Raw genomic sequence first — 27,613 nt, 5'->3', positions numbered from 1 at the left:
TGTTGCGTTGGTGAAGCGATGATTGAGAGGAACGGGCTTCGTCGGAAGGAAGAGAGGACGATGCCATGGGATGCTTGTTGACATGTCCGAAGCTCGAGAAAGTAGAAAAATGTCCATCAGGCTTCAGCTGTGACCACACGAAGCATCTACTGAGCATCCAAATCTGAAAATCGCCACCGATTTGTGCTTCTCCCCACCACCGGCATCGACACCCAACTCTTTTTCTCCGGCGTGATTTCCTTTTTCGCTCAAAATAGGCGTGTTTCTTTTATGTAAGAAATGAACTGCATCCGGGGGTTTGGAATACATTACGATTTTATTTCACGACCACACAAAGACAATATAATTATATTAAATTTCAAAAGAGTTGTGTCAATGGTTCTCCATGATGCTGCATATCTACAAGTTTACAGCCAAATGTTAGGGCTGTACTTCTTGCTAAAATAATATAAATCTGATTTAAACAAATTGAAAAGTGAACTGAAGTCTTATGTAAATGGAATATAAAGGGTCCTTGTGACTACTGATCAATTGTACTGTTAGTTGTTATTTCATCATCCTTTTAGCTGCCATTGTTGTTATCATTTCATCAATGATAGTGCCATACTTTCCTCTGGTTATCCTTTTTATTTCATTATAGGCCCGTATTTTTCTTCATGAACGATATCTATCCATTTCTTCTATAACTTTTCAAGAATATTCAGTTCAAACTATCTTACCATTTTGTAACCATTGTGAATGTTTAAACCTTGTTCATTTATGCATGGCCAGTTATTACCCTTATGTGTTGATATATCGCCAAAAAATTTATCTTGATCGGCCATAAATCTTGAAGTATATTCAAGTGAGAAACTTTCAAAATTAAATTTGGAGTCATCTGAACATTGATTTTGTCAAACTTATAGTCGAAACGAACGTCTCGAGATGACGAACCCAACGACACCAAATTCAATCTGGTCCGGGCTCAAATGGGTCCAAATCGAAGACCCGAAGCACGTTTGAAAGGTTCAAATTATAAATTGGATTACAAAATGATTTCTAAATGTAGCATGCTTATAGTCGAATCGAGGGGCTCGACGAGAAAAATCTAACGAGCCCAAGATTGCTTGATTCTGACATCATTTGAGCACTCAAATGCTTAATAGACGCTCCACGATCAAAGAGATCAATATGAGCCGTTAATTGAAACACTCCTAACATGCCCTCGATCTTCTTTATATTTACAGAGCAGGACACTCCTGAAAGACTATAAAACCCATTCTTCTCATGGAAAGAGAGGAGGAAGTGGGGAAAGAAAAGAAGAGCTTTGAGGTTGAAGCTCCACATCGACATCACAGCCGGCTAACTTTCGTCAACTGCCGTCATAATCTACCAAGCTACCGATTGACGTCGGACTTTCGCCTGACCTCCACTGCTAGCCGACTATGGTCCTTCCGATCATCGTCACCAATGAGGAATGAATATGGTCCTTCCGACCATTGTCGCCCGCCGACTACGGTCCTTCCGACCACCGTCGCCCTCCAACTATGATCTTACTAATCAAACAAACATATCAACATTCTTTTAAGAATAGTTGTTATGCCATTCTCCAACTATGTTTTGTGTTATATACAATGAATATTTGCTACATTGAGCCATCACCCTCATTCAACTAGGTCAGGCCCATGATTTTCCTCCTTTTTAGGGATTTCCACGTAAAACTTATGGTGTCCAATTTCAACTAGATTAGGATTTTCGTATAAACTGGGATGCTAAACTTTATATCTCTCTACCGCTACGAATATTTCAGGACGCAACATGTATTATCCATCCTACTTATTCAACTACATAGAATTCTGTTAATGGTAGCTACTTCAAAAGTACTTCAATTATGCAGGTGACTAGTCCATAATTTGTCTTAACTTAGATGAACTCCACTTTTTTTGCTTTCTCATGCTACCTTTATTCAAAGCTGTTCATTTTACTTTTCCATTATTCCCATTAGCATTTTGAATCTATAATTGACATTCTTGTCGTCATTAGATACTTTCATGTCATGTCAAATGTTTGTATGAATATAGCTTGTGAGTTTTTATGCTTCAAACTACTAAAATATTGTCGCTTACTTTTACCAATTTAATTCTCAATAGATTATCAAGTTCCCTCCATCAATTGGTATGTAATATATATTTGTATTATCTAAATATGAGGGAGAATATTAGAGATGCAATAATTAGATGGTTCTATTGGACGATGATGATCCACACTATTATAATAATAACAATTGGGCAATGATGATTTGATAATGGTAGTCATATGATGACAATTAGGATGATAGTTAATGAACTATTGTGATTGGATAACGATGGCCAGATGATAATGATCAAGAAACGACAGTTGGATGATGGCGATTGAACGATAGTTATTAGAAAATGATAGTTAGATTATGTTAGTTAGAAGATAATGGTTGGAAGATCTCAGTTGAGCAATGACATTGAAATAATGACAATTAGACAATGATTGTGGTTAGCGGTGGTAGTCATCAATGAAGTTAAGTAGAGTTCTAGAGTTCTTTAAATCTCCAAATTTCTACAAATTAAGCTGGGTTCTCTTTATATTGAAAATTTTAGTTTTTTTATAATACTTTAAGAGTGAGCATTTTGTTAAACTTAAAGAAAATTCTACAACATTCTATCAAATGTCTCATATCAAATATTTTGATCATAGTCCTTTAATTTAACATTTAAGTATTTTAATGGCCTCATAATTTAGTGAACTAAGGTTTGTTGGATTCATCTAGTTGAGTTGTTCATCTTGTCTATAAGCATATAAAATTCAGATTGTTTGTAAAACCCTTTAGATTTCATGATTTTTTTTGCAGATTCATCCAGTACGAACTGACTTCGTCTGTACGAACTTAACAAGTGCAAAATAGAGGAAATCGTCCCGGTAAGAAATCAAATATCGTCAGTACGAATGTGGTCTGAATGCAGTACAGAGCCGTTCATCCCGGTACGGACGATATTTACGTTCATCCCGGTACTAACGAAAAATATCGTCCGTACGATCGAAAATATCTTTTCTCTATATATGGACCGATTGACACGTTTTGAAGAGAGAAAAAAAGAGGAGAGAAAGAGAAGGAAGAAAAAGGAAAAAGGTTGGTTTCAGATGCCGCAGAGCAATTTTTGTCCGTCGACGCAGTTGGAAGAATTGCTCATCTCGCTGTAAAGAATCCAGATCCTATTTCTGATTTCAAAGATTTCATGTTTTGATATTTTTCTGCTCTGATTTGTGTTTCCGTTATCGTAACTTTTTGTATGTTATAGAGAATGTGATTACGAGCATTTTGAGTATTTATTTGTGATTTTTCACTGGATGATTTTTGACATACAATGATTTCTGTCTATTTTCTAAATTAAGCTAAATTATGTCTGTTTGATATAATGTACTTGTGAGATGAAAATGAATGTGATTATATGATTGAAAGTATTGTTATATTACTGTGATACGGCTGTGTGTGCAAAGACAAGTAAAGATTGGTTGAACCGTTTGTTGGAGACTGATTGACCTGTACAGGATGGTGGGCCGACTGGCTTTTCTTTAAATAGGGTTTGGTGTTATCCTCTACTAATTCATGTGATACTGATTGGGAGTTATAAGAAGATGATTACTATGCCGACGGATAAAAAAGTGTGACGACTCTGTTTACTGAGCCAACGAATAATGTTACTAATACTGATACATGACTGAAAAATACCGTAATAGCCAGCGCTTCTACTTGTTTGGTAAGACTACTGTACTGAAGTGCATGTTTTGAAGCATTGTTTTTATTATTGTACGGATTTATCATTACTGTACGAATTTACTGCTACTGCACGATTTCACTGTTATTGCATTTCTGTCTCTGTCACTGGATTGATACTGATACTGATATAAACATTGGTACTATTTGATACTAGTGATTCATTGTACTGATCTTATGCATGTTATGCACTGAGTGCGTGATATAGAATAACTGGATAACATGTATACATTCCAATATGATTTTACTGTATTGATTTGATTTTAACAGTCATTATCGATGTATTGATTTGACGCTGTTGACAATTTATATTATACTGATATTATGGATACGATGCTTTCTTTAATGATTTAACTGAGGTTATAAATACGACGATTACTGTAGAGATATGGCATACGTACGGGTTTATTGTTTTATGAATTTTTATATTATTTACAAAATTTACTACTATCGATTGTGGATATTACTCTTTTTGCACTGATTTCTGTCTCTGCATTGACTCAATAATCATGTGTAAGTGATTGCTATGATTTGATTGATTGACATGTATATTGATTCTGTACCATGCTTTGATTTCAATTATAGGTTGGTGACATGCTGAGCTTTTTAAGCTCATTATATGTGGTTAATGATTTTCAGGTTAGGGCAAGAGAGTAGGAGTGTGAGATTGATCAGGGTTCTTCAGGTTCTATTTTTTTGTTATATTGATTCTTTTTGTACTCAGGATATGATGGAAACATGATAATTGCGAAGATCCCGAGTAATGTAAATGACTTTTGGGATTTAATAAATGTGTATATTAATGTTCTAAATTATATAATATGCTGTACTGTTATTTACAGGTGTTAACATTCCTACCGACTACGGTCCTTCAGGCCTTCGTCGCCTACTATGTTCCTTCCGACCTCCATTAACAGACGACGGTCTTTCTGACCCCGGTCTCCTGCCGACTACGGTCCTTCCGACCAGACAAACATGTATATGTAATTCCTACTATGTAATGCAATCTGCATGATGTACATTTGTTACATCAATCCAAGGCCTTCTCCCAAGGAAGAGCCTCATTTGTAACAACTACAAATACTAGTTGATTCATTCAAACTGGACCAGGCCCCGTGGCTTTTCCCCCTTTTAAGGGATTTTCCACGTAAAAACTCTGGTGTCTCTTATGAATGTTTCACCCCCTCACTTATCTGCTTGTGTGCTAGATCTTCATACAATGCTAAGACGTTAAACCATATATATTTTTCTACCGCCGCGAATATTCCAGGACGCAACAATTATATTATATTTTTTATTTTATTTAATGCTACAAAATTTAAATTGTATTTACTCATGGGAACTTATATAAATATTTAATTATTTAACGATTTCCCCAAATATTTAATTATTTAACGAAAAAAAAGGACGGGGGTGGATGGTTCTTTAAACTCACCACGGTCACCGCACTCCGCCTCCGATCGGGAAAAATTAGAGGAAAATACAGATAAAGCGAGAACCACAAAGAACAAAAAATCTCTCCTTTAGCCCGCAGTCCTTCGCTACTTGTGCCCTTATTCCTCTTCGTTGGTGGCGATGGAGGTCGGACATGCGCTGACTCGTGAGCAGTATGTTTACCTGGCGAAGCTTGCTGAGCAGGCGGAGCGCTATGACGAGATGGCTCGATTCATGGAGGATATGGTAAAGCTCACACCTGCTTTTGGAGAGTTCACGGTGGAGGAGCGCAACCTTTTCTCCGTGGCCTACAAGAACCTTGTCGGAGCGCGGCGCGCCGCTTGGCGGATCGTCTCCTCCATCGAGCAGAAAGAGGAGAACCGCCGCAACGACGATCATGCGGCGCTCGTCAAGGACTACCGCGCGCGCATCGAAAATGAGCTCTCTGGCGTCTGCGGTGGTATCCTCTCTTTGTTAGACTCCCACCTTATCCCTTCCGCTGCATCCAGCGAGTCCAAGGTTTTCTACCTTAAAATGAAGGGGGATTACCACCGCTATCTTGCTGAGTTCAAAGCCGGGGACGAGCGTAAAGCTGCTGCAGACAGCACTATGGCTGCTTACAAGGAAGCGCAGGTATTAATAGGCCAATATTATTGACGGGATTATTGTTTTACCTTCTCTTCTGCTATTTGATGGAGTCGCCGCAATTTTAAATTTAATTAGCGAATTGAACCCAACAAACCACCTTAAGTATGCCGTTAAGTGAGGGTGTAGATATTCTGTTGTTTATGGTAATTAAAATATTAAACTACGTTTATCAGAAATGACAAGGCTTGATTTGGGCATATAGATCCATTGTTAGTATTTTGATTAGTTCCTGAATTATAATTCAGTCATTATTAGCAGAATAATTAGTTTTTCGTGAGCAAATAATTTAGTAATGGAAGTTTTAATCACAACTAAATGTCTGATATGCAAATTCATCCACCATTAGCGGTATAATTGTTTATGAAATACAACTTTAGGAAGAATTGTAGCATCTTATGATAAAAAATATTATTTGATTAGTTTTTTAGTATCAATTCAAAGAATCAATCATCAAGATATTGAAGGGACATTCCCAGTACATGAAGCTTTCACAAATGCAGGGTATGATTAGGATTTATGCACAAACTTTGGCCCTAAACTTGTAGAAAGGCTATTTTCATGATTTGAACTTAGGACCTGTAAATTATGATAAATGCTACTTAGCCATTGCCTTTGACATACCCCTACAAAGAATAAAGTAATCACCATGACTAGATTAAATTGCCTTATCAAACAGATATCAAGGTTAGTTTTTCTTAAATCTTTCTGCCATCCAACAGTTTCTTCTCTTGCTTGATCTAACAAGATTGATGATACATAAGAGTATAAGGGTAAATTCAATCTGTTTAATGTTGTTAGAAATCATAAATAAATTAGACTTTATTTATCATTTGATTGATTATATTGTCATTACAAACAGACCTTTCTAAAGGAAAGAGAATAGAACAACAACGAAATAACAATAAAGGAAAAATATCCTCCATAATGGTGATATATTACAAGAATGGATACTTTAAATTCCTAATAAATATTAAACATTTGTGATAATATTAAAATTGTAAGGTAAAAAATTCTAATAACTCTTAAAAACCTCTCACAAACTCACTGTGATATAACATGGAGCAGCGAGGCCGAGCCAACTGACACTAGAATGAGGCGTTCTATGATAAAAATGGAGAAAATTCAATAGATTCATGCTGGGTTAGCCTTTGTAGAGAGAGAAGTTGACAAAATAATCATGAGAGATAAGATCCTCGTGGGATCTTCATGGGATCCTCATACGATCCTTGCCGGATCATCAAATTGATACTGAGATGAATCATTATACGTCGAACATGACGAGGGTATGATGAAGAATTTAATCAGTAAGAAATCCAATTCTTGGGACATTAAAAGATGCTAGTGTTCATAGACGTAAATCTTGGGAGAGACGAAGAGGCCTAGTGCTAGGTGTGAGTGACAACATGAGCGGGTGTGAGTGGCTGCATGAGCAGCCAACCTAGGGGCTGCGCTTGAGCAGGAAACAAGCAGAAAAATGCAATAGAAGAGGCAACAACAACACCTGCACATAGGAAATAGGATTCTCATGTCCATTGAGACAAAGATGAAGACCCTGTTGTCAGAGAAAGATCAACACTAGAGGGTTCAAGGGAGATGTGGTAGATCAATGGGAGAGTGGTCATATTGGTGTATTACAAACATGAGGATGGCATTGTGTCGAAGGAGAGCTTGAAGGACTCATTGAAGAGGGTTTTGAAAGCATTGTGGGAGATGATGCAAGATTTCAGGAGGATATGTAGTGACACACTATAGTAGAGCATATCGGTGGTGGACTCTTATGTGCCAAAGATGCTCTAGATCGACGCTATAGATAAAGTTACTCTAATACTTGTTAGAAATCACAAATAAAAATAATGCATTCTTATTGGATTGATTATAATGCTAGTTCAAACATGCCTTCATAAAGGCAATGTAATAGAACAATAACGAAAATACAATATAGGAGAAAATCCTTCATAATGAAGATATATAACAATGTAAAATACTATAAATTTTTAATAAATATTAAGCACATGTGATAATATTGGTATTATAACAATATAGTTCTACTAATTTTAACAAACCTAACCTAAGATGTGATTGTGCCTTAGACTCTACTAAAATTTAGAAATAAATATTCTTCCTTTTTGACAGGCTGATTTGTCTCCTTTTTGGTTTTTTAGTTTAGAAAGGACAAAGGGGTGCGATTAGAGCGTTTGTTAGGTTTTCTTCGTTATGTGGAATTTTTGGGTTTGAGTCATGTAAAAATGTCCTTGTAAAACAAGATAAGACTATTTTTATAAATGCTTCTTTAGATCTCGCATTCAGGGGAGCCTTTTACACCAGATAACAACTTTCAAGTTTGCAAATGTTCCCATAATTGACGATTTTGCAAAAATTGCAATTGCATTTGATATCTATATTTACTAGTTTTCACATAAACATGGATTAAACTGATGTTAACTACACGTGATGGAGTTTCTATATGGTGGACCACCTCTTTAGATTTATCTACTGTGTATTTGTAAAAATGACTGACGGGAGAAGTTCTGTTAATTTTCTTTTTCACAGCTAATGGTTGTATTCATTACATTTCACATTTGTTAATATGATTGCAGCTTAGAATTAATTATTAATAATTTAATGTTAATTTTAGCACTTTATTTCAGTAAGCCTTACTTTGTGGGGCCCTATCCTGTATGTTACATGATTTTGGACTGTATTCCCCTTCCTTTTTGTGAACCAAGTGTTTGTGATTGTTATACTTACCCTTCTACCTTTTGGGTGACTAGTAGATAGCTTTGGGCAAAACTAGGGAATTTATTTATTTATTTTCTTCTTATGTACTCGTTTTACATGTTTTGACAGGATATTGCTCTTGCGCATCTTGCACCAACTCACCCTATAAGGTTAGGCCTTGCTCTGAATTTCTCTGTGTACTACTACGAGATCCTGAATTCATCAGAGAAAGCTTGTGCCATGGCTAAGCAGGTTTGCATTTATTTTCTTCTGATGTGAATTCATTACTTTTCTCTGGAATGCTGATCTTGGAACATAGGAATTCAATATGCTTTATTGTACCTTGGGTAGTTTGTGATGAAACTAGTGAAGGGATAAACCATTGTTGATTTATTAACAGATAGAATAAGAATAATTAGTTATATCTCATTATCGAGTATATTTACTGCAATTATCTCTTCTAAAATGAATGAAACTTAGCATCTTTCTTACATTTTGATGCGAGCCATTCATTACATAGGCAGCATGGAAATATTTCAATGTAGGATAGGTTAGAGCTAGAGCTTTCTTATACAGCTAGAATGACGAGGGAGTTTAGGATTCATAGATCAAAGACCAATAAATGAACAACTTGCTTTCTATGAAAATCAATAAATTTGATCATTACAATCCAAAAGATAATGGAATTGTGAGTAAATTCCAACAAATCAACAAAAAATTCAAACCACTCAAAATCAATGAGCGATTGCAATTTATTCAGCACAATTAGACTTCAAGTTGTGTCAAATTTGAACTAAATTATGAAAATTAACAAGTAAATGAAAATATAGATGGAAGAAACTAGACCAAGAAAAGAGTTTTAACTAAGAAATCAAGGATTCACACTTGTACAATGAATGATTTTTCTCTTAATTATGTAATCGCACTTTTACCATACTCGAATTAATTAAAAGTCCAATTGCACCTGCTAATTTCAATCAAAACTAATCTAATTACATTTGTCAAAATCATTATTTATATATTCTTTATCCTTAGTTTAGTGGATATGTTTGGCAGAAGATCATCCTAATATGATTCCAATTACCCTTCTACTTCGAACTCTAGACCAATATACATGTATGTATATATGAGCATAAATTGTGTGAAAGCTGGGTCATAGGGATATGATTAAATAATGTAACATTACTCAAAAGAATAGTGATAGGAATATAGATGCTAGAATAATCCTACCACTAAAAGCAAAAATTTGTAAAGGGACTTATCATACATGTCAATGACGCAAAATGACGTGCGCCATGGAGCATACGTGCTATTTGCTTGGCTTGGCGTGATGCAACAAAAGAGAGCGCTCTATTTGCACCATGCATGGGCAACGGCGCATGACGCAAGTCACAAATAACGCACGCAATTTTGTTAACATGTTATAAAATTTAAATTGTTAATTATAATTAATTTTCAAAGATTTACGTATTAATATCATAATTAATTATTAATTAATTAAATATTAAATTAATAAATTATCAAAAAACTAAAGGATTTAACTTTTTATAGGACTTAAAGTTGTCATTTTTACTATTTGGCATGATTTAGGTTAAGTTATGCTTAAATCCTACTAAGTCTATTGATGTAAGTTTCTGTATAATTAAAATTTGTCATTTTTTATGTTTGACAGTATATTTATGCTTAAATTTTATTCAAATCAATCTATTGTTTGCTATTTAATGATATTTTATATTGTGCGTAATGTTTAAAATGGCGTGCATCGCGCCATGTGCTATGTACTATGCGCCATGTGCTATGTACTATGCGCCATGGCACCACGGAAAACTTTACGTCATCATGCACCATTCGCCTTGACACTTGACAAGTATGGGACCTATAGTTTCATATCTATATGCTTGAGTTTTAAAACTTTGACTTCGATAAATTGAGCATTCGATATCACCATAACATCAATCCTATATGAATCCTATGTAGTACTTAGGGTATTTAACCACCAAACTAATTGGAACTTGTATCTAACCATATGAACTAACATTAGAACTACCATGTACATCCTTTTTCAAGGACATCATCATAGGCATGTTAAAGTATTGATTTTGAAAATAAAATAAATAAATCAACTAGCAAATCACGGCATGAGAATAAAGTTTAAAATAATAAACTTTGTATCGAACATTAATTTGTATGATGCTTCCATTTAGAATGAATGTCCAAATTTTCATCAAACCTAATCACATTGGCTAAATCTAGCTTAGAATTTAGCATTTGAGATGCTAGCAAATCAGAGCAAATTTTGTGCAAATAATAATACATGAGATGCTAGCAAAGTAATACATGATTCATTATAAACAAGTTTGCCTTGTTGATGAACAATATATTACTGGAATCCACCCAGAATAATGGACATAATCTTGTCATCCAGAATAACCCTAAACAAGCTACTTAGAAACATTTGGCGGAGGATTGAATGTGGATTCATAATGAAGAGATGAAAATAAATATAACTGAAATAAGTACAAATCGAACACAATGAAAATTGTATTAATATTAGAATTTCTTCATATTTCCTATTTGTAGGTTTAGTTCCAATGATTTACAAAATTTTAAATGGCTCTATGATTTTTGCATTTAATTTCTTAAAGGTTCTTGAGAGAAATCTTTTTGTTAAAAGCACCCTGATTTTATTACTTGATTTAACTCCATGTATCACCCATTTACATTAGCATGAAATTTATAATTGTCAGAGTTAACAACTAATTTTTTACAAATCCTTATTCACTTTGTGCAAATCATGCAAATTATGTAAATGATATGAGACAAGCAATAAAAGGCAAAAAATATTAATATGCATCATAAGGGATACTACTATTAACATATAATTAAATCCTAGAAAATGAAATGCTAATGAAAGTACAAGTAGGCAAGCCACATAGTTATGATATCCTTATATGGACGGATAACCTCTTTAAAGAAAACTATCCCAAATTCCTTAAATGTGAATTTGATGAATTCTAAACTTTAGTATTGACCAAATCAATAGAGTTTTACATTTCAATTTTCTTTAATTACATGTATCATTAACAATTCCCTAAAATATTGATGCAACTTAGTTCATGTCATGAGATTCATTTTATATACCTAAATGTCACTAACGGGTTGTTTGATTTGAAGTATTTTGAGTGTAATGTAAACAATATGCAAGGATTTTGGAAATTAAGTTGTTTATTTGGATGAAAAATAATGCATAGTATTTTTTTTTTGTATTTGGAGTTTACTTTTTCATTTTTAATTCCAAAATCTTGTTCAATTTGGGCGATTTTTTTAATACATTATGTATCCTTCTCCACTTGTTGTTGGTTGCCGCCTGTTGTTGGCTACTGCCTTCCAGATGTCGTCATCATCGTTGCTTGCCCGATGACCTAGGAAAATAATTCATTCAAAAAACTTAAAAAGATGGGGCTTGTTTCATAGCAATCCAAATACCAAAAATATAATATCTTAAATTTATTTTTCAAACAATCAAATATCATAAAGTATTTCAAATACAATGAAGTTACTTTGCTTTGCATTTAGAATGATCGAAAATTCTAAATACTTGCCACCAAATGGCCTTAAACCACAAATAAAAAAGAAAATAAATATTAGTCTTGTCATCTATGATAGAAACAATACCAATTTATAATTTATCAATAGTTATATCTAATACATTATCTAGGATTGATCCAATTTCACATCAAATTATAGGTTTTATCTCCATGGGAAATTCTTTTTCAAATATGAACTCATATTCAATTTTGCTTTTAAACTCTTATTTAAATTTTTGGTCAAGTGTAGGTTTATATTCAAGAATATGATCTATTTTACATGCCAATTTAAATTCAAAATTATCCTATGCAAACTCATTTTGTAATTTCAAGTCATTTTCTCGATCTATAACATCTTCTTATGAATATCATAGGCTATTGTTTTTTAAAGTTGGATCAACTTCATCTATTTAGGATTCTTATGTAATTTATTTGTCATAGACTTTTTAGATATTATCATTTTGGATAGTGTACCATTTCTTCTTTTTTTTTTAATGAAGGTTTTTGTTCATCATTGAATCTTTTGATGCATTCACACTTGCATAATAATGTGTGATGAATAATATAAATATTGCAACTGATATTGATGATGTCCGTGAATTATCAGCATTCGAATTATTCATGATGTGTTGCATTTATTATGTTTGTTGTTTCCATACTTTCTTAACAAAATTATGGTTTCTTGTCATCCTCTATGTTGTTTCACTTTTTTTCTATATATTTATAATTTCTTTATCCAGTATGTTTCAAGTACATGTCTATAACTTCTATTAGATTTTTCGTTCATTCAATTACTTAATCAATTCAATAAGCAAAATTCCACTCCACATCTCATAGCAGACCAATGGTCTCTCTTCCATGTTAATTGATCATAACCCTTATTCCTTTTTCCAATTGAACCCTCACTCTCTCCTTTCCCGAGAGCCATGGAAAGAGTCAGAGTATTGGAAGTGCGAGGAAGAAAAGGCAGAGCAGAACAAAGGAACTTTTATTAGAGGAACCTCTTATGGTTATAGCAAACTCATAGGTTTAAAAGTATACTAGTTGTTTACTAATTTTAATCTTTCACGTCTTCTTAATACTCAACTGCTTCATTCACACATGCCCTCACTTAGTCCCATTGCTCTAAGTTTTGCAAGAAGAACATCTTACTTGGTTTTCTATTGTAATGGACCATCATAAAATCCTAGATCACATGAAACCCTAAATTAATTTTAATCATTCAGAAGTCCTTAAAAATTCAAGGCTAGACACATTGCTTTGGTCTATGAAACATATGATCCCCTGGCATCTAGAGTTGAAGCATGAATCATCCTCTCAATCATGGATCAATTCTTTGGATCTATTAGGTTTTTGAATTTACTTTTGCAAATTCTGTGTGTGCACTGTGCATGCTAAAGCTGAATGTTGTAAAATAATCTCAGATTCCTAGATTGATTGCAATGTGTTATTGTTATAATGTGTTTGCATATCTTTTTTTTTTTTTTTAATACTGCTTGAGGTAAACTATTTTCTAAAGTTTTTTAATTATAAAATGCTCAGATCTTTTTGATGATTCTTCTTCTTTTAGAAGCTTTAAAAGTTAGGACTAAGTTTTATTCCTCATAATTTTCAAGTTAAATATCATATAAATTTCTATGCATCCTCATATAAGGCGTCTCAAGGTTTAGGATCCTAATGCAACTGATGATGCAACATATGAAGTTCACACAAATATTATTTAGAAATTCGTAGTTCAAAGAATGTCATTTAAACAATTATTTGCTAACTTTTGATGCAATCCAAAAATTACAAAGAATATGCTCCAAATAACAATTTAATGATTTATTTAACCTGGAAATTTCAACTAAAAATTTTAAACCATTAAAAATCACATTTCGATTGGAATGCACACTATAATTAGAAAGCAGTTGTAGTTTTTTTGACTAAAAATCAATTTTACTCTCAAACCAATATCAAATTATTTAGAAAAAATAAAATAATGTTAGAAATCACCAAACACAAAAATCTAGATCTCCCACAAGCATGTGGAGATAACTTGTCCCACCATTAGTAGTCACACATGTATTGCTTTCAATGAACTCAACACCCAACTAGGGCATGCCAAAGTTAAACAACAACAACAACAACATCAAGCCTTTATCCCACTATGTGGGGTCGGCTATATGAATCCTTTTTCTCCATTTTGTCCTATTAAAGGTCAAATTCTCGTTTAAATCTAATAAAGAAAGGTCATTCCTAATATTTTCTAACCAAGTCTTTTTAGGTCTGCCTATACCTTTCTTAACATAAGTCAAATCTAATACTTCTACTCTCCTAACGGGTCATTGAAAGGCCGCCGTTTTATGCCAAAGTTAAACAAATTAAAAAAATTTACTTTCCTATGTGCATTATGATTTACTATTTATAAGCATCTAATCCTTAACTTACATCAACAATTTCAAAAAAATCATTGCAGCTCAAATTCTCTATTTGATTCAAGTAGATAGCAACATGAGAATATACGCAAGTTCTAGCTTTTCCGTAACAATAAAGTGGATTATCTCCAATTGACTAAATAAGCGTGGAATAACCATTCATAGATATCACAAGGCTACATAACTCACTCAACAAAAGATCGCAACTTGCTATAGCAATCTTAATAAATGATTCTGCTATGGTTCATATGTTAGTGCATGAACTACTGTGCAATGCTAGGGGGTCCCACAGCTAGGAAGGTGTGAAAGGTTCCTAATCAAGAGGGAGTGGCTTAGGAAAGTTAGGAAATTATTTAGGAAGGCTCCTAATAAAGGGGGGGGGGTGTATAGGAAGGTTTCATAATTTTGTTTATGCTATTAACGAAGTATTTAATTGTTTAGGAATATGATATGGCGGTTCAGAAAGAACCGCCTCAGCCGGCCCCACCTGGGCTGGCAATTTACTACAGGAGTCGGTTCAAAACCGCCTTCCTCCTATCTAATTAAGCTTGCCGCCTATATGTGGGACCCCATGGATTTAAATTTATTTGAATATTGTTTTTTTAGGGAAGGGGTGGGCGGTGGAGAGCTTATAAATAGGAGAGGTAGGGGGAAGGGAGAGGCATGCTTAGATTTGAGTTTCTCTTGGAGTCTCTTGGAGTTTGAGGGCTCTAGACCTTGCGTCTAGAGATTGGGGGAGAACGATTCTCCTCTCGAATAGAGTATCACTTGTATCTTGCTTTATTGTTGGTTTGCTGTTTCATTGTTGCTATTTTACTGTTTTTGGGGCTGATTACGCCCAGATTTTTGCTATATTCTCTCTGTTTTCTCTCCAATTAGTGATAGGTTTGCTTGCGAACTCAAGTATTTCCTATCAAATTGGTATCAGAGCAAGTCTCGGGACCGGTGGATAGCTAATTTCAACGGATTCCAGCAGCAGTTTTTTCGCTTCAAATAGAAAGAAGTTGCTGTTTTTCTTTTTCAAATCCTGTTTTTGTAAATCTACAAACTCCGAATTGTGATGGAGACCAAAAAAGTGGATACCTTGGAGGAAAGACTTGAAGGGAAGATGAATCAAATCAAAACGACGGTGGAGGAAAGGATCTCTTCAATGGAAGGCCAGGTCGCTGATCTTCGAGAGATGATGAAAAAAATGATGGAAATTCAAAACCAAACGACGACTTGAGGAGGGAAAATGTACGAATTCTGAAATTCGTAGGGAGGAAGATGAGGTGGAAATCATAGAAGGAGAGGGAAGAAGACCTCATATGGAGTCTATTCAGAGGGGAGAAAGAGGAGGCAGATATGGGGAACGCCAGAAGGGGTACTATGACCGCCAAGGCACCGATTTTGAAGAAAGAAGGGGGGATTTCGAAGGGGGTTTGGGCTATGGCAAGGCAAGAGAAGACCGGGAAACTTAGGGTGCACCTAGCACTTGGGAGAGGGGAAATTATGGAAGAATTCGGGGCTATAGGGGGATTAAAAGGTGAGGAAGTTGAAGATTCCCATATTTGAAGGAGAAGATGTGTATGGGTGGATTTACAAGGTGGAGCGATACTTCGCTGTCAATGGGCTAACGGAGGAGGAGAAGCTGACTGCAGCTGGATTATGCTTGGAAGGGAAAGCCCTGTCGTGGTTTCAGTGGAGAGACCATAGGAGGCCGATCAGGAACTGGAGGGAATTTAAAGATTGCATAATAGAGTGCTTCCAAACCGATCGGGGAGGAGACTTCTATGAGCAGTTCTTTGCTCTGACACAGGAGGGATAATTAACAGATTTCTGGGAACAGTTTGAGCACCTAGCTAGCAGGGTGGAGCAACTCTTAGATACAATGTTGGAGGAAAATTTCATGAAAGGGATGAAGGCGGAGATCCGAGCAGCAGTGAAGGTCTTGATGCCCCGTGACTTGGGGGAGGCCATGAGGTTGGGCCAACTGGTGGAAAATCAGAAGAATTTGGAGAAGGGAGCCAGGAGTAGCAGCATCGGGGGCACATACAGAATGACAACCACTCATCTCGCACCTAAAGGTCCTGCAACAAGAGGGAGTAATGAGGCCACCAAGTAGAAAACAGGAGGAGGGAATTTCAAGCGGCTGACAGAGAAAGAAATGCATGAGAAGAGGGCTAAGGGGTTGTGCTTCCAATGCGATGAAAAGTACACACAAGGACATCGGTGCAAGGACCGAACTCTTTAGATTCTCATCGTCTGCAATGACGAGAAAACTGAGGGAGGTGAGGAGGAGATAGAGGAAGAGGAGAAGCTACACTTGGATCTGGCTGAGGTTTCCCTAAACTCAGTGGAAGGATTCACTATGAATCACACCATGAAAGTGAAGGGAGAGATAGAGGACAGAGAGGTTGTGGTGTTGATTGATAGTGGGGCTACCCACAATTTCATTTCCACCTAGGTCGTAGACCAACTGAGAATGAGATTGGTGGACAGTGGTTGTTACGGAGTGATGATGGGTAAGGGGAAGATGGAGAAAGGTCAAGGGATTTATAGAGGAGTACGACTGACGATCCAAGGGATACAGGTGAGGGAGGACTTTCTTCCACTAGAGCTGGGGAGCACGTACGTCATCCAGGGGATGAAATGGCTGCAAACTTTGGGAGACACCAAAGTAAATTGGGGAGCACTCACGATGGAGTTGATGGTGGATGGAATAAAGGTAGTGATTAAGGGGGATGCGGGGCTCTCCAAATCCCTGGTTTCTCATAAAACGATGGTGAGTGACATCCAGTTGGCAGGCAGAGGGTAGTTGGTGGAGTTACACAGTTTGGAGGAAGCGATATTGGAGGAGGAGACATACCCCTCTCCATTCAGTCATTGATTCAGCAGTTCCAAGAGGTGTTTCAGCCACCTCAGGGATTGCCACCTCAGAGGGAGCAGGAGCATGTCATCGTATTGAAGGAGGGTGTGGCGCCCATCAATGTCCGGCCTTATCGCTACCCTCAGTTCCAGAATGATGAAATAGAAAGATTAATTAGAGAGATGCTGGAGGCAGAGATCATTAGAACTAGTATCAATCCTTTTTCTAGCCCCGTTCTATTGGTGAAAAAGAAGGATGAAAGCTGGCGTTTCTGTGTAGACTACAGAGCACTCAATAAGAAAAATGTACCCGACAAGTTTCCTATACCCGTCATAGATGAGCTGCTAGATGAATTAAGTGGGACCGTGATCTTCAGCAAAATAGACTTAAAATCGGGTTACCATCAGATCCGAATGAAGAGGGAGGATGTACCCAAGACGGCTTTCAGAACACATGAAGGACATTATGAGTTCCTAGTGATGTCCTTTGGCTTCACCAATGCTCCCGCTACTTTCTAGGCCCTTATGAATAAGGTTTTTAAATCTTATCTCAGAAGATTTGTACTAGTATTCTTCGACGACATCCTGGTCTACATCAGGACAGAGGAGGAGCACTGAGCGCATTTGAAAAGGGTGTTAGAAGTACTGGAGGAGCACTAGCTGAGGGCTAATTTGAAGAAATGCTGTTTTGCACAAGCCAGTGTGGAGTACTTGGCCATGTGGTCTCAAAAGGAGTGGCGGCATATCAGTTCAAAATTGAAGCAATGCTAAAGTGGTCAGTGTCGAAAAATCTGAAGGAGTTAAAGGGATTCCTAGGATTGACAGGCTACTACATAAGGTTCATTAAGGGATACAGCTCCCTAGTATGGCCACTCACTGAACAGTTGAAGAAGGACGGATTCCTACAAGGGAGGCGGCCACATCAGCATTTGAGAGCTTAAAAAAGGCGATGACTACGGTACCGGTCCTAGCCTTGCCAGATTTCACTCATACCTTGTGGAGACATATGCTTCTGGGTACAGATTGGGTGCAGTACTAATGCAGAATCGTAGACCCATTGCCTATTTCAGTCAGGTATTGACGGCTAGAGCCTGACTGATATCAATTTACGAGAAAGAATTAATGGCCATCGTTTTGACCATCCAGAAATGGCAGCCCTACCTGCTTGGGAGGCATTTCTTTGTCAGGACAGATCAACAACGCCTGAAATACCTGCTAGAACAGAGGATGGTGACGAAAGAGCATCAAAGGTGGTTGTCTAAGCTGCCAGAATACGATTTTGAGATTCAGTATAGACCAGGGGTGGAGAATAAAGCGGCTGATGCTTTGTCCAGATGTATGAGGGAGCTGTAGATTGTGGCACTATCCGTTCCTTTGATGCTTGACTGGGAGGTCATCTGGGAAGAAAGTGCTAAAAATGAAGAATTGGGAAGGATCAGGACAGATTTGCTCAAAGAAGAGAGTAGCCATCCAGGGTACTCTTTAGAGTGAGACAAACTGTTATACCAAGGAAGATTTGTGATACCTCATACCTCAATCCACATCCCAAATTTACTTCAGGAATTTCATGGAAGCGCAGTTGGGGGCCATTCAGGAGTGCAAAAAACCTACAAGAGATTTACGATCGAGCTTTATTGGAAGGGAATTCATAGAGATGTCGAAGATATGGTGGCGAGATGTGAAATATGTCAGAGGAACAAATATTTGGCTATGTCACCAGGAGGACTACTACAACCGTTGGCGTTACCAGGACGAGTTTGGGAGGAGATATTTATGGATTTCATTGATGGGCTGCCCCGTTCAGAAGGATTCACATTGGTCTTGGTGGTGGTAGATATATTGAGCAAGTATGCTCATTTCATTCCCCTCCGACATCCTTACACCGCAGTGACAATGGCTTCAGCATTCATTAGAGAGGTTGTCAGATTGCATGGGGTATTAGATGCAATCGTGTCAGACAAAGATAAGGTGTTCCTTAGTCATTTATGGAAAGAGTTATTCAGATTACAGGGACAGTTCTCAAAAGGAGCATAACTTACCACCCACAGACAGACGGCCAGACGGAAGTAGTCAACAAGAGCCTGGAAACATACTATGAGATGCTTTGTGTCAGAGACACCCAAGCTATAGGCCAAGTGCCTATCATGGGCAAAATACTGGTACAACACGTCTTTTCATTCTGCTTCACAGATGACCCCATTCAATGTACTGTACGGGCGGGATCCCCCACACTTGGTACATTTTGGTAGCAGCAGTACTCCTGTTTCATCCGTAGAAGAGTACTTAGAGGAGAGGGACCGAATACTAGAGGAGTTAAAAAAAACATTTACTGAGAGCTAAACAAATTATGAAGAAATAAGTTGATGGGCATAGGAAGGACATCCAATTTGAAGTAGGAGAGAAGGTGTTCTTGAAGCTCCGACCGTATAGACAGAAGACAGTTGCCAACAGGAGAAACGAAAAATTGGCTCCAAGGTATTTTGGGTCTTATGAAGTGCTGGAGAAGATTGGGGTAGTAGCATACTAACTGAAATTACCACAAGCAGCAACTATACATCCAATTTTTCATGTCTCGCAATTGAGGAAGGCCATTGGTGACTACACAGTCAGTCCCGAGCTACCAGCAAAACTTACTGAGGATTTAGAGGTGGTTCTAGAACCCTTAGAGCTAGAATGGGTTCGCCAAAACAAAGATGGAACTAAAGAGGTGTTGATCAAGTGGAAGAACCTCCCAGATTACGAGGCCACGTGGGAGCCATATGAGAGGATAACACAGCAATTCCCTTATTTTCACCTTGAGGACAAGGTGATTCTTTGGGAGGGCGATATTGATATGGAGGCTCCTGTGGAACCACCTCTTAAGGCGGTTCAGGTCTGAACCGCCTCAGCCGGCCCCACCTGGGCCGGCAATTTACTATAGGAGGCGGTTCAAAACCGCCTCCCTCCTACCTAATTAAGCTTGCCGCCTATATGTGGGACCCCATGTATTTAAATTTATTTGAATATTGTTTTTTTAGGAAAGGGGTGGACGGTGGAGAGCTTATAAATAGGAGAGGTAGGGGGAAGGGAGAGGCATGCTTAGATTTGAGTTTCTCTTGGAGTTTGAGGCTCTAGACCTTGCGTCTAGAGATTGGGAGAGAACGATCATCCTCTCGAATAGAGGATCACTTGTATCTTGCTTTATTGTTGGTTTGCTATTTCGTTATTGCTATTTTACTGTTTTTGGGGCTGATTACACCCAGATTTTTGCACTATTCTCGCTGTTTTCTGTCCAATTAGTGATAGGTTTGCTTGCGAACTCAAGTATTCCCTTAGGGTTGCTTGCGAACTCAAGTATTTCCTATCAGAATATTTCCTAAAATATGTTTCATTGTTTAGGAAAGTTTTCTAAATCATGGTTAATTGTTTAGGAAGGTTTTCTAAATCATGTTTAATTGTTTAAGAAGGTTTTCTAAATCATGTTTAATTATTTTGAATGGTTTTGATAAGTTATGTTTGTGTTGATTAGGGAGGTTCTAATTGTTTTATTGTGTTCTAGGGCAAGCGGAGTTTGTCTATGGTTTAGGGTATGATATTGTTGAGTTTATTTTCCTGGTGTTTGTTGTGAGTTCCTAATGGCGTTTAGGGTTTGTAGGAGAGATGGTCTAGCTCTCGAATGGTAAATCAATTATATCTTACTTTATTATTGAATAAGAAATAAGAAAATCAGCCCTATCGTGGTGTTCCTACGTTCTTCTTTTTTATTTGTTGTTTTTACATCCAAGGTACATCATATTGTCAATAAGTCACAAATTGTTGCATGAGTTAAGAGCTACAAGAACTGCAGCCACCAACACCACATATGCTTCTTATAAAATTTATATTTCGTGCTAGGCTACATGAACCTCATGAAATGCTGCTGTATACATGATGTTTTGTCCTCATACATTGTGTGTACTAACTTGCATGTAAGAAGTGCTTGTTTTTGCAAACTTTCAAAAAATTGATATAGTTATTATATTTACATATATTATCAAAAGTTTTAATTAAATCCAAATTTTTTGTTGCAAAAGTATTATTCATCATGTGAAAATTATATCCATCTTGTGGTAATAATTATAGTCATCCATAAGGTATGGATCAAGATGATGAGATGGCCTTCTTCCTCATCAGTCGAATGATCATGAATTAGATCATGTTCTTAGTCCCATGTTTGTCCATCGTACTGGGTTCGTCAATGTCCTTAACTTACTGGTCAAGTGCTGACCTAAGAATCTTTGTCAGCAACCATGTGCTATCTCATCTAAGGGGACCTTGTAGGCTAAACGGTTGGGGAACCTAATCCCAGGCTGACAATTGGGAGGTGCATAGGCTAAGGGATAGTGCACCTATTTCTATGTTACCTACACTAGGATGCCACACTTAAATTATATACATGCTTATGAAGAAGTGTGATGTGAATGGAAAAGATGTAGACTAAAGAAATCTAGTGTCGGAGCTTCTACCTATACTCCACATCAACCATCGGGATCGTAGGTGGAGTGGGCTTTATACTCAATCATTCTAGTTTGTAAATGTTTATGCAGTTCTCATCATCAATTCATATGAAATGGCTAACTTAATGTTAATGTGAGGAAAAAGAGAAGATGCTAAGAAGTATAGTATATGTTCATTGTGTTTCTAACATCCATCATTGCATAGCTCTTTACCAACAAATAGCAACCATTGACAAAGTAGTCGGAGGGGAACATGCAATAGCCGACCGCCCCCTTGCCCTCTCATGCTCGGCCAGATGGAACGCATGCTAGAATCAAAGGGTCGGAGGGAGAAGGATACGCATACGCAAGCATCTCCTTACCTCATATCCCATTCGCCGAAGTAGAACACATGCAAGAGCCAGTCGTCGCCTCCGCTCTCACCCCTAATCGAGCCGCATGAACTCGCCCCCAAGTCCCCCTTAAATTGATATAATGGCTATTAAGGAAGAAAGATTACCATCTTGCCCTTCCTCTAATTCCAAATCAAAGGGATGAAACTTGCTTTGCCAAATTGAGAGGATTAAATTTCTAAATAAAGTTGAATTAAGCAACCAAACTTTGTTTATATTTGGATTTGGGCTCATTTAAGAAAATCGATTTATGCTAATTGATATTAATTTGTTTTATATTGAGTTGAAACAGATCAAATTAGGTCGATTAAAATTGTCATGCCTTAAATTGCATCGAGTCAAGTTGAATCGACTCGACGTCACTCAATTGAAATTAGATTAGTTATGATCAATTCGAACTGGGCTCGATTCAATTTAATAGGTTGACGACGGCGTTGAGGTCGAATCAAACACAAATCGAGTCGAGCTGACCCTACATTGAATTGAATTAACTCGATTTTGTACAATTTAACATAATTTAGATTAAATTGGCCTTCATTAACTTGAAGTCGAATTAATTAAAATTTGATTAGGTGTAAACATATTTGATTGAAATCAAATCAATGCGATCGAGATTGTGTCGACACTATATCATCTCACATCCTCCTAAGGGAAATCCTAGGGTGACTTCTACACTATGGTAAGGAGCCCTAAGTGCTAGGAGAACCATAGAGGAAGGTCGACCTCACTAAAAGTGAGTTCAACAAATGGACCCCTAATATATGTGGTGGACTCTGTAAGAATACGCCACACATATTGACATTGACCGAAGTAATCAACAAGATCCAAAAAGAAGTAAAAATTTGATTTTGACTGATGTTTTTCAAGTTCTTTAGCTTGACATGAGATGAAGAGTTTAAAGTTAATTTGATTTAGTAGATGTGATGAATTCAATTAGATTGAATTTGAAGGGGTCCCTCGTTCTAAAACGAGGGTATCTGAACATATGAATCCCCACCTATCTCTAGGGTTAAAAGTTTAAATTCATTCTAGTTCAAGGAAATGCAGCCTAAGTATGGGACTCACACCTATTCCAACAAACTAGAGGGTACTTCTAAGGAAAGAAGCCTAAGTGTGAGTACTCACACGTATCCTTTGGAAGACTAACTGACATATTTGGATGGATAAACTAGGAAGATGCTTGTAAATGACATGCTCCAACACTAGTTAACCGGATCCTAAGGGAAAAATGCCAAAGTGTGGGAACTCACACCTATTCCTAAAGGACAACTTAAAATATCTGGTCAAGAAGGTTAAACTAGGAATGTGTCTGTAAAAGGTGTGCTCCAACACTAAGTAACTGGGTCCTAAGGGAAAGGATGCCTAAGTGTGGGGACCTACACTTATTCTTAAAGGACAACTTAAAACATTTGGTATGGAAGGTTAAACTAGGAAGGTGTCTGTAAAAGGCGTGCTCCAACACTAGCTCAATGAGTCATAAGGGAAAGGATGCCTAAGTGTGGGACTCACACCTATTCCTAAAAGACGAATTGGGTGACTTGGAAAAGGTTCTCTAGCATATACCTAATGTCACACTAGAAATGAGATTCGAAGATCCAAGCCCTTATTAGCGCTCCTTAACTCAGATTATAGTCAGACATACTGATGAGTTATCCTGAACTATTAGAGCGAGAATTATTTTTAGTTTGAAAGATTTGAAAAGATTTAATACTGAAGTTTTGATCTTTCCTCCGCATTACAAATGACATTAACAATTTTTATATAACACATTAGGAATGTTATGCCATTTGTACTATCTTTTTCCAAGAGGAAAGAAACTAATCGAAGAGATTTTGAATATTGAAGAATATGAAAATTTTAGATTGAAATTTCACTTCTTTTTGTTTTTAAAAGTGAGGTCAGCACTCCTCTCTTGACTTTAAACTCACTCATGGGTTTAGATATCATTGCCTTTTTAAGTCATTATTCCTCGAGGGAGTCTCGCTCTTTCTTGGTTGTGCATGTGCATGAAGCGAGCTTGTCTTAAAAAAATAGCATCTCTCAAGAACTTTTACTGTCTACTAACCGCTTTTTTTTTTGGCCATTTAGATCATTTAAGGCAAATTCACACACACAATGCATACACAAAGACTCGAACCCAAGATCTCTTAGTTGGAAGCCTAAGCTGTCAACCAACAGGCCAAGATAAGCTATGTTTCTACTAACCGCTTTAAAGCACAGAAAATTGCATTCTCAACTGATGGCATAATATGCGAACTGTGCAGCATTTCCAGCCTAACAACAAACACCTAGCACTATTCCTTACTAACGTTGCTTGTGGTTTTGGAGTCTTGTAACTTAGCATTATCACTTTCTGTCGGTGGTTCCTGTCTAGAACTGAACATGGTTGCATTTGGAGTGCTAGGCAAAAGAAGTAATGTCCGACTTCATAGTGATTAGCTGGAGGTGTGTAATAAGTAGCAACCGCGTCATAGCCTCGTGCTCCAATTTGTGATTCACACATCGTTTCCAGTTTTGTTTTTACTTCACAAACAAAATCCTATTACTTATTCACCATTTACTGATGTTGTTTGTTGATTTAATTTACCAAATATTTATTCAGCAAAATGGCTCCTCCAAAATCGCTAGTTGTGAAGTACAAAGAGAAATAGTAAATAAAATTTAAAAATGTTCTTACAATCAAAATTTGTTCTGAGGGCGCTGCCCCCGTGGATCCCCGACATATCTTCGAAACGTACAATGATCAAGGATATAACAAATAGGGGTCAAGCTGACTTCAAGGCAAAAAAAAAATCTCTACACTTTTTTGCCCCCCTGAAAATTAAGGCTGGATCCGCCCTTGAGGCTAGGCAAACCAGTTTTAAAAATTTTCTAGGTTGAGCGTTGAAGCTAAATCTCAGTTGGTGAAATTAGTGGTTCATAGTGGTGTTAATTGTAGCTGAGGACTATAATGCATTCTGATGCCAATAGGATATGTGCTACATAATTCCTATCTCATTTCTATATAAGAAATATCTGTTTTTGTGGATTCTCCAGCTTTTCTTTTCGATCATCCGAATCCATAGTCTGTTGAGATATATTGAATTATTAGCGTTTACTTTTTTTGGTTTTTAAGACAAATTTGTGTATTAATTACTTGACACTTTAAATGTTGGTCAAACAATATTGTCTTTCCCTGCATGATTTTGAGCCATCTTTTGAATGTTAGGCTTGCTTGGATTTGTAACTAATTACGGTATTACTGCTAATTTATGGATTCCAATCACCAATTTCTAGCATTTGCTGCATGTAAGCTTACAAATTAAAGCTTCGTTTGGAACGGCTTTTCTATTGCTTCTTAAAGCAGTTTTTTAGTATAAAATTTTCTAAAAAACTGTTTTAAGAAGCAATAAGAAACCCGTCTCAAATGAAGCCTAAGATAACATGCATGATCCAGATGCATATTTTTAAATGACCAAAGATTGCTTCTCCGCTATGAAACATTTTGGTACCTTTGAATTGGAAGAAAAAAGAAAACCGATCGAATTGGTAAGAAGAAAGAAGATTGACCTGAATTGTTCCCAGGGCATTGTCCGCCATTTCAATGAATAATCTCGGTTGTCTTACCAATGTGATGACCCATTTTCACTGTTTGGGTGTATACAAATATATTACTTACTAAATAATTCACCGTTTGGCTGTATACAAATGTAAATGTTTCTACCAAATAAAGAAAATCACCATGGATAAAATACAAAGTTAATTTTTACCTATATCAATATGTCATTAAATTGTTTGTTGTTTATCTAGGCATTTGAGGAGGCTATTGCAGAACTGGATAGTCTGGGTGAGGAGTCTTACAAGGACAGCACTCTTATAATGCAGTTATTGCGAGACAATCTCACTCTCTGGACTTCTGATGCTCAGGTAACCATTTCTTCATAAACTAGCTTCGAGAAAATATGAACTTTTAACTGAATAGAAGTGTTCATCATTCACAGGATCAGATAGATGAAGCTTAGTTTGTGGTAGCAATAGTAGAGGTGTTCTCAGGGGAGGTGGACCGTAATGTCAGTTGCCTGTAAGCACATAAGCTACCAAACCTTTGATGTCTATGATAAATGGTCTCAGCTACTGAAACTTTTGGCCTTTTTCTCTTAACTATAAGTACCTGGACTTCCTATCTCTCATTTCCTCATTTTATATTATGTAGCATACTCAATCTGCTTAGGTGTTTAGGTTGTTTATCACCATTTTAGGAGGGCATATTGTTAACTCCAGAAAAATACACTTATGATTGAAGCTGCAATACCAGTAGTGATTATGCCTTGCAGGAAAATAATTGGCTGGTTTGTTTTCTAATTTTCTGTTTAGGGTACAGTTAACAAGCTCAATTATCTGTTTGAAGTACAGTTAACAAGCCTAAGACTGGGTTAGTGTTGATGCTGAATTGGAACTCTAAGTTATTGGATAGAATTATCATCATTATCATTAGCCTTATCCCATATATTTGGATTGGATTTATTAGTTCTCATTTTTCATTTGTTCCTATTAAGTAATGTGTAAATCCTTTTGAAAAGCTTCTATTTACAATTTTACATTATTTAACATCCACCACTTTTCATTCCTAACCCTGTTGACATTATTTTTTCTGTTCATCTAATAAGCACATTTAATCTTTCTTTGTTTGCTTTGTTCATGGATCTGCAGTAAATTTCAAAAAATTTAAGTTTATTTTCCTTATGTTGTTAACTATCATAAGTTATTATGCAATGTATTGGGTATGATAAATTTGTGCACTCGGGATTGCCTCATTCTAGTGATTGTGTGAAAATTTTTTATTTCCTCTAACCTCCTTTCTAAGTGTATCTATAGTACCTACCCAAATTATTCTTTGCGGAGTCCGGACGCTAAATGCAGTTTAGAGACCAATCAAAATATGCCATGTTAGCGGTACCAAGCAGTACTGAGCCGTGGTACCGAGCGAGACGTTACGTGGCGCATTCTGGTTGGTCTCCGATGGCGTTCGGCATTTGCACAAAATAATTAATCTCATTTGAGACGACGGCTTCTTACTGCTTCTTATAACAGCTTTCTAACTAGTGTTTTAGTAGCTATAGTCTATGTGAGATTTGTCTTCTGAAAAGAACTAAAGCATGTTTGTTAGCTTGAAAATGAAACGATGGCTTTCTTTTTTATTGGGGATGGAACCTCCTCTTTATATTATGATACTTTGTGAGAATTTGGGACTATTTTTCAACAACATAATGAACATTTTGATCCATACCAAGCTGGAATCAATTATTCATGAGACTAACTGCCTGACATCTTC

The 27,613-nt window shown here is 36.7% G+C and overlaps 1 protein-coding gene across 1 annotated transcript; it reads left to right on the top strand.

The window, feature by feature from the left end:
* Positions 1-5,286: 5,286 nt before the first annotated feature.
* Positions 5,287-26,757, top strand: LOC110102973 (14-3-3-like protein GF14 kappa). Its single transcript, XM_020831500.2, has 4 exons — positions 5,287-5,851; positions 8,714-8,836; positions 26,092-26,208; positions 26,283-26,757. Exons 1-4 carry the CDS (start codon positions 5,360-5,362, stop codon positions 26,301-26,303), a joined length of 753 nt encoding a protein of 250 aa, XP_020687159.1. The 5' UTR covers positions 5,287-5,359; the 3' UTR covers positions 26,304-26,757.
* Positions 26,758-27,613: the final 856 nt, after the last annotated feature.

This window comes from Dendrobium catenatum, unplaced genomic scaffold (assembly GCF_001605985.2).
Source record: "Dendrobium catenatum unplaced genomic scaffold, ASM160598v2 fragScaff_scaffold_1482, whole genome shotgun sequence".
NCBI classification, from domain to species: Eukaryota; Viridiplantae; Streptophyta; class Magnoliopsida; order Asparagales; family Orchidaceae; genus Dendrobium; species Dendrobium catenatum.
Note: the sequence above shows the minus strand (reverse complement) of the source record. Positions and strands in the feature narration are given on the sequence as shown.

Coding starts and splice junctions, on each gene's coding strand:
- LOC110102973 (XM_020831500.2), top strand. CDS start 5,360: ATGGAGGTCGGACATGCGCTGACTCGTGAGCAGTATGTTTACCTGGCG. Junction 5,852..8,713: donor CTGCTTACAAGGAAGCGCAG/GTATTAATAGGC, acceptor ATGTTTTGACAG/GATATTGCTCTTGCGCATCT. Junction 26,209..26,282: donor TCTGGACTTCTGATGCTCAG/GTAACCATTTCT, acceptor CATCATTCACAG/GATCAGATAGATGAAGCTTA.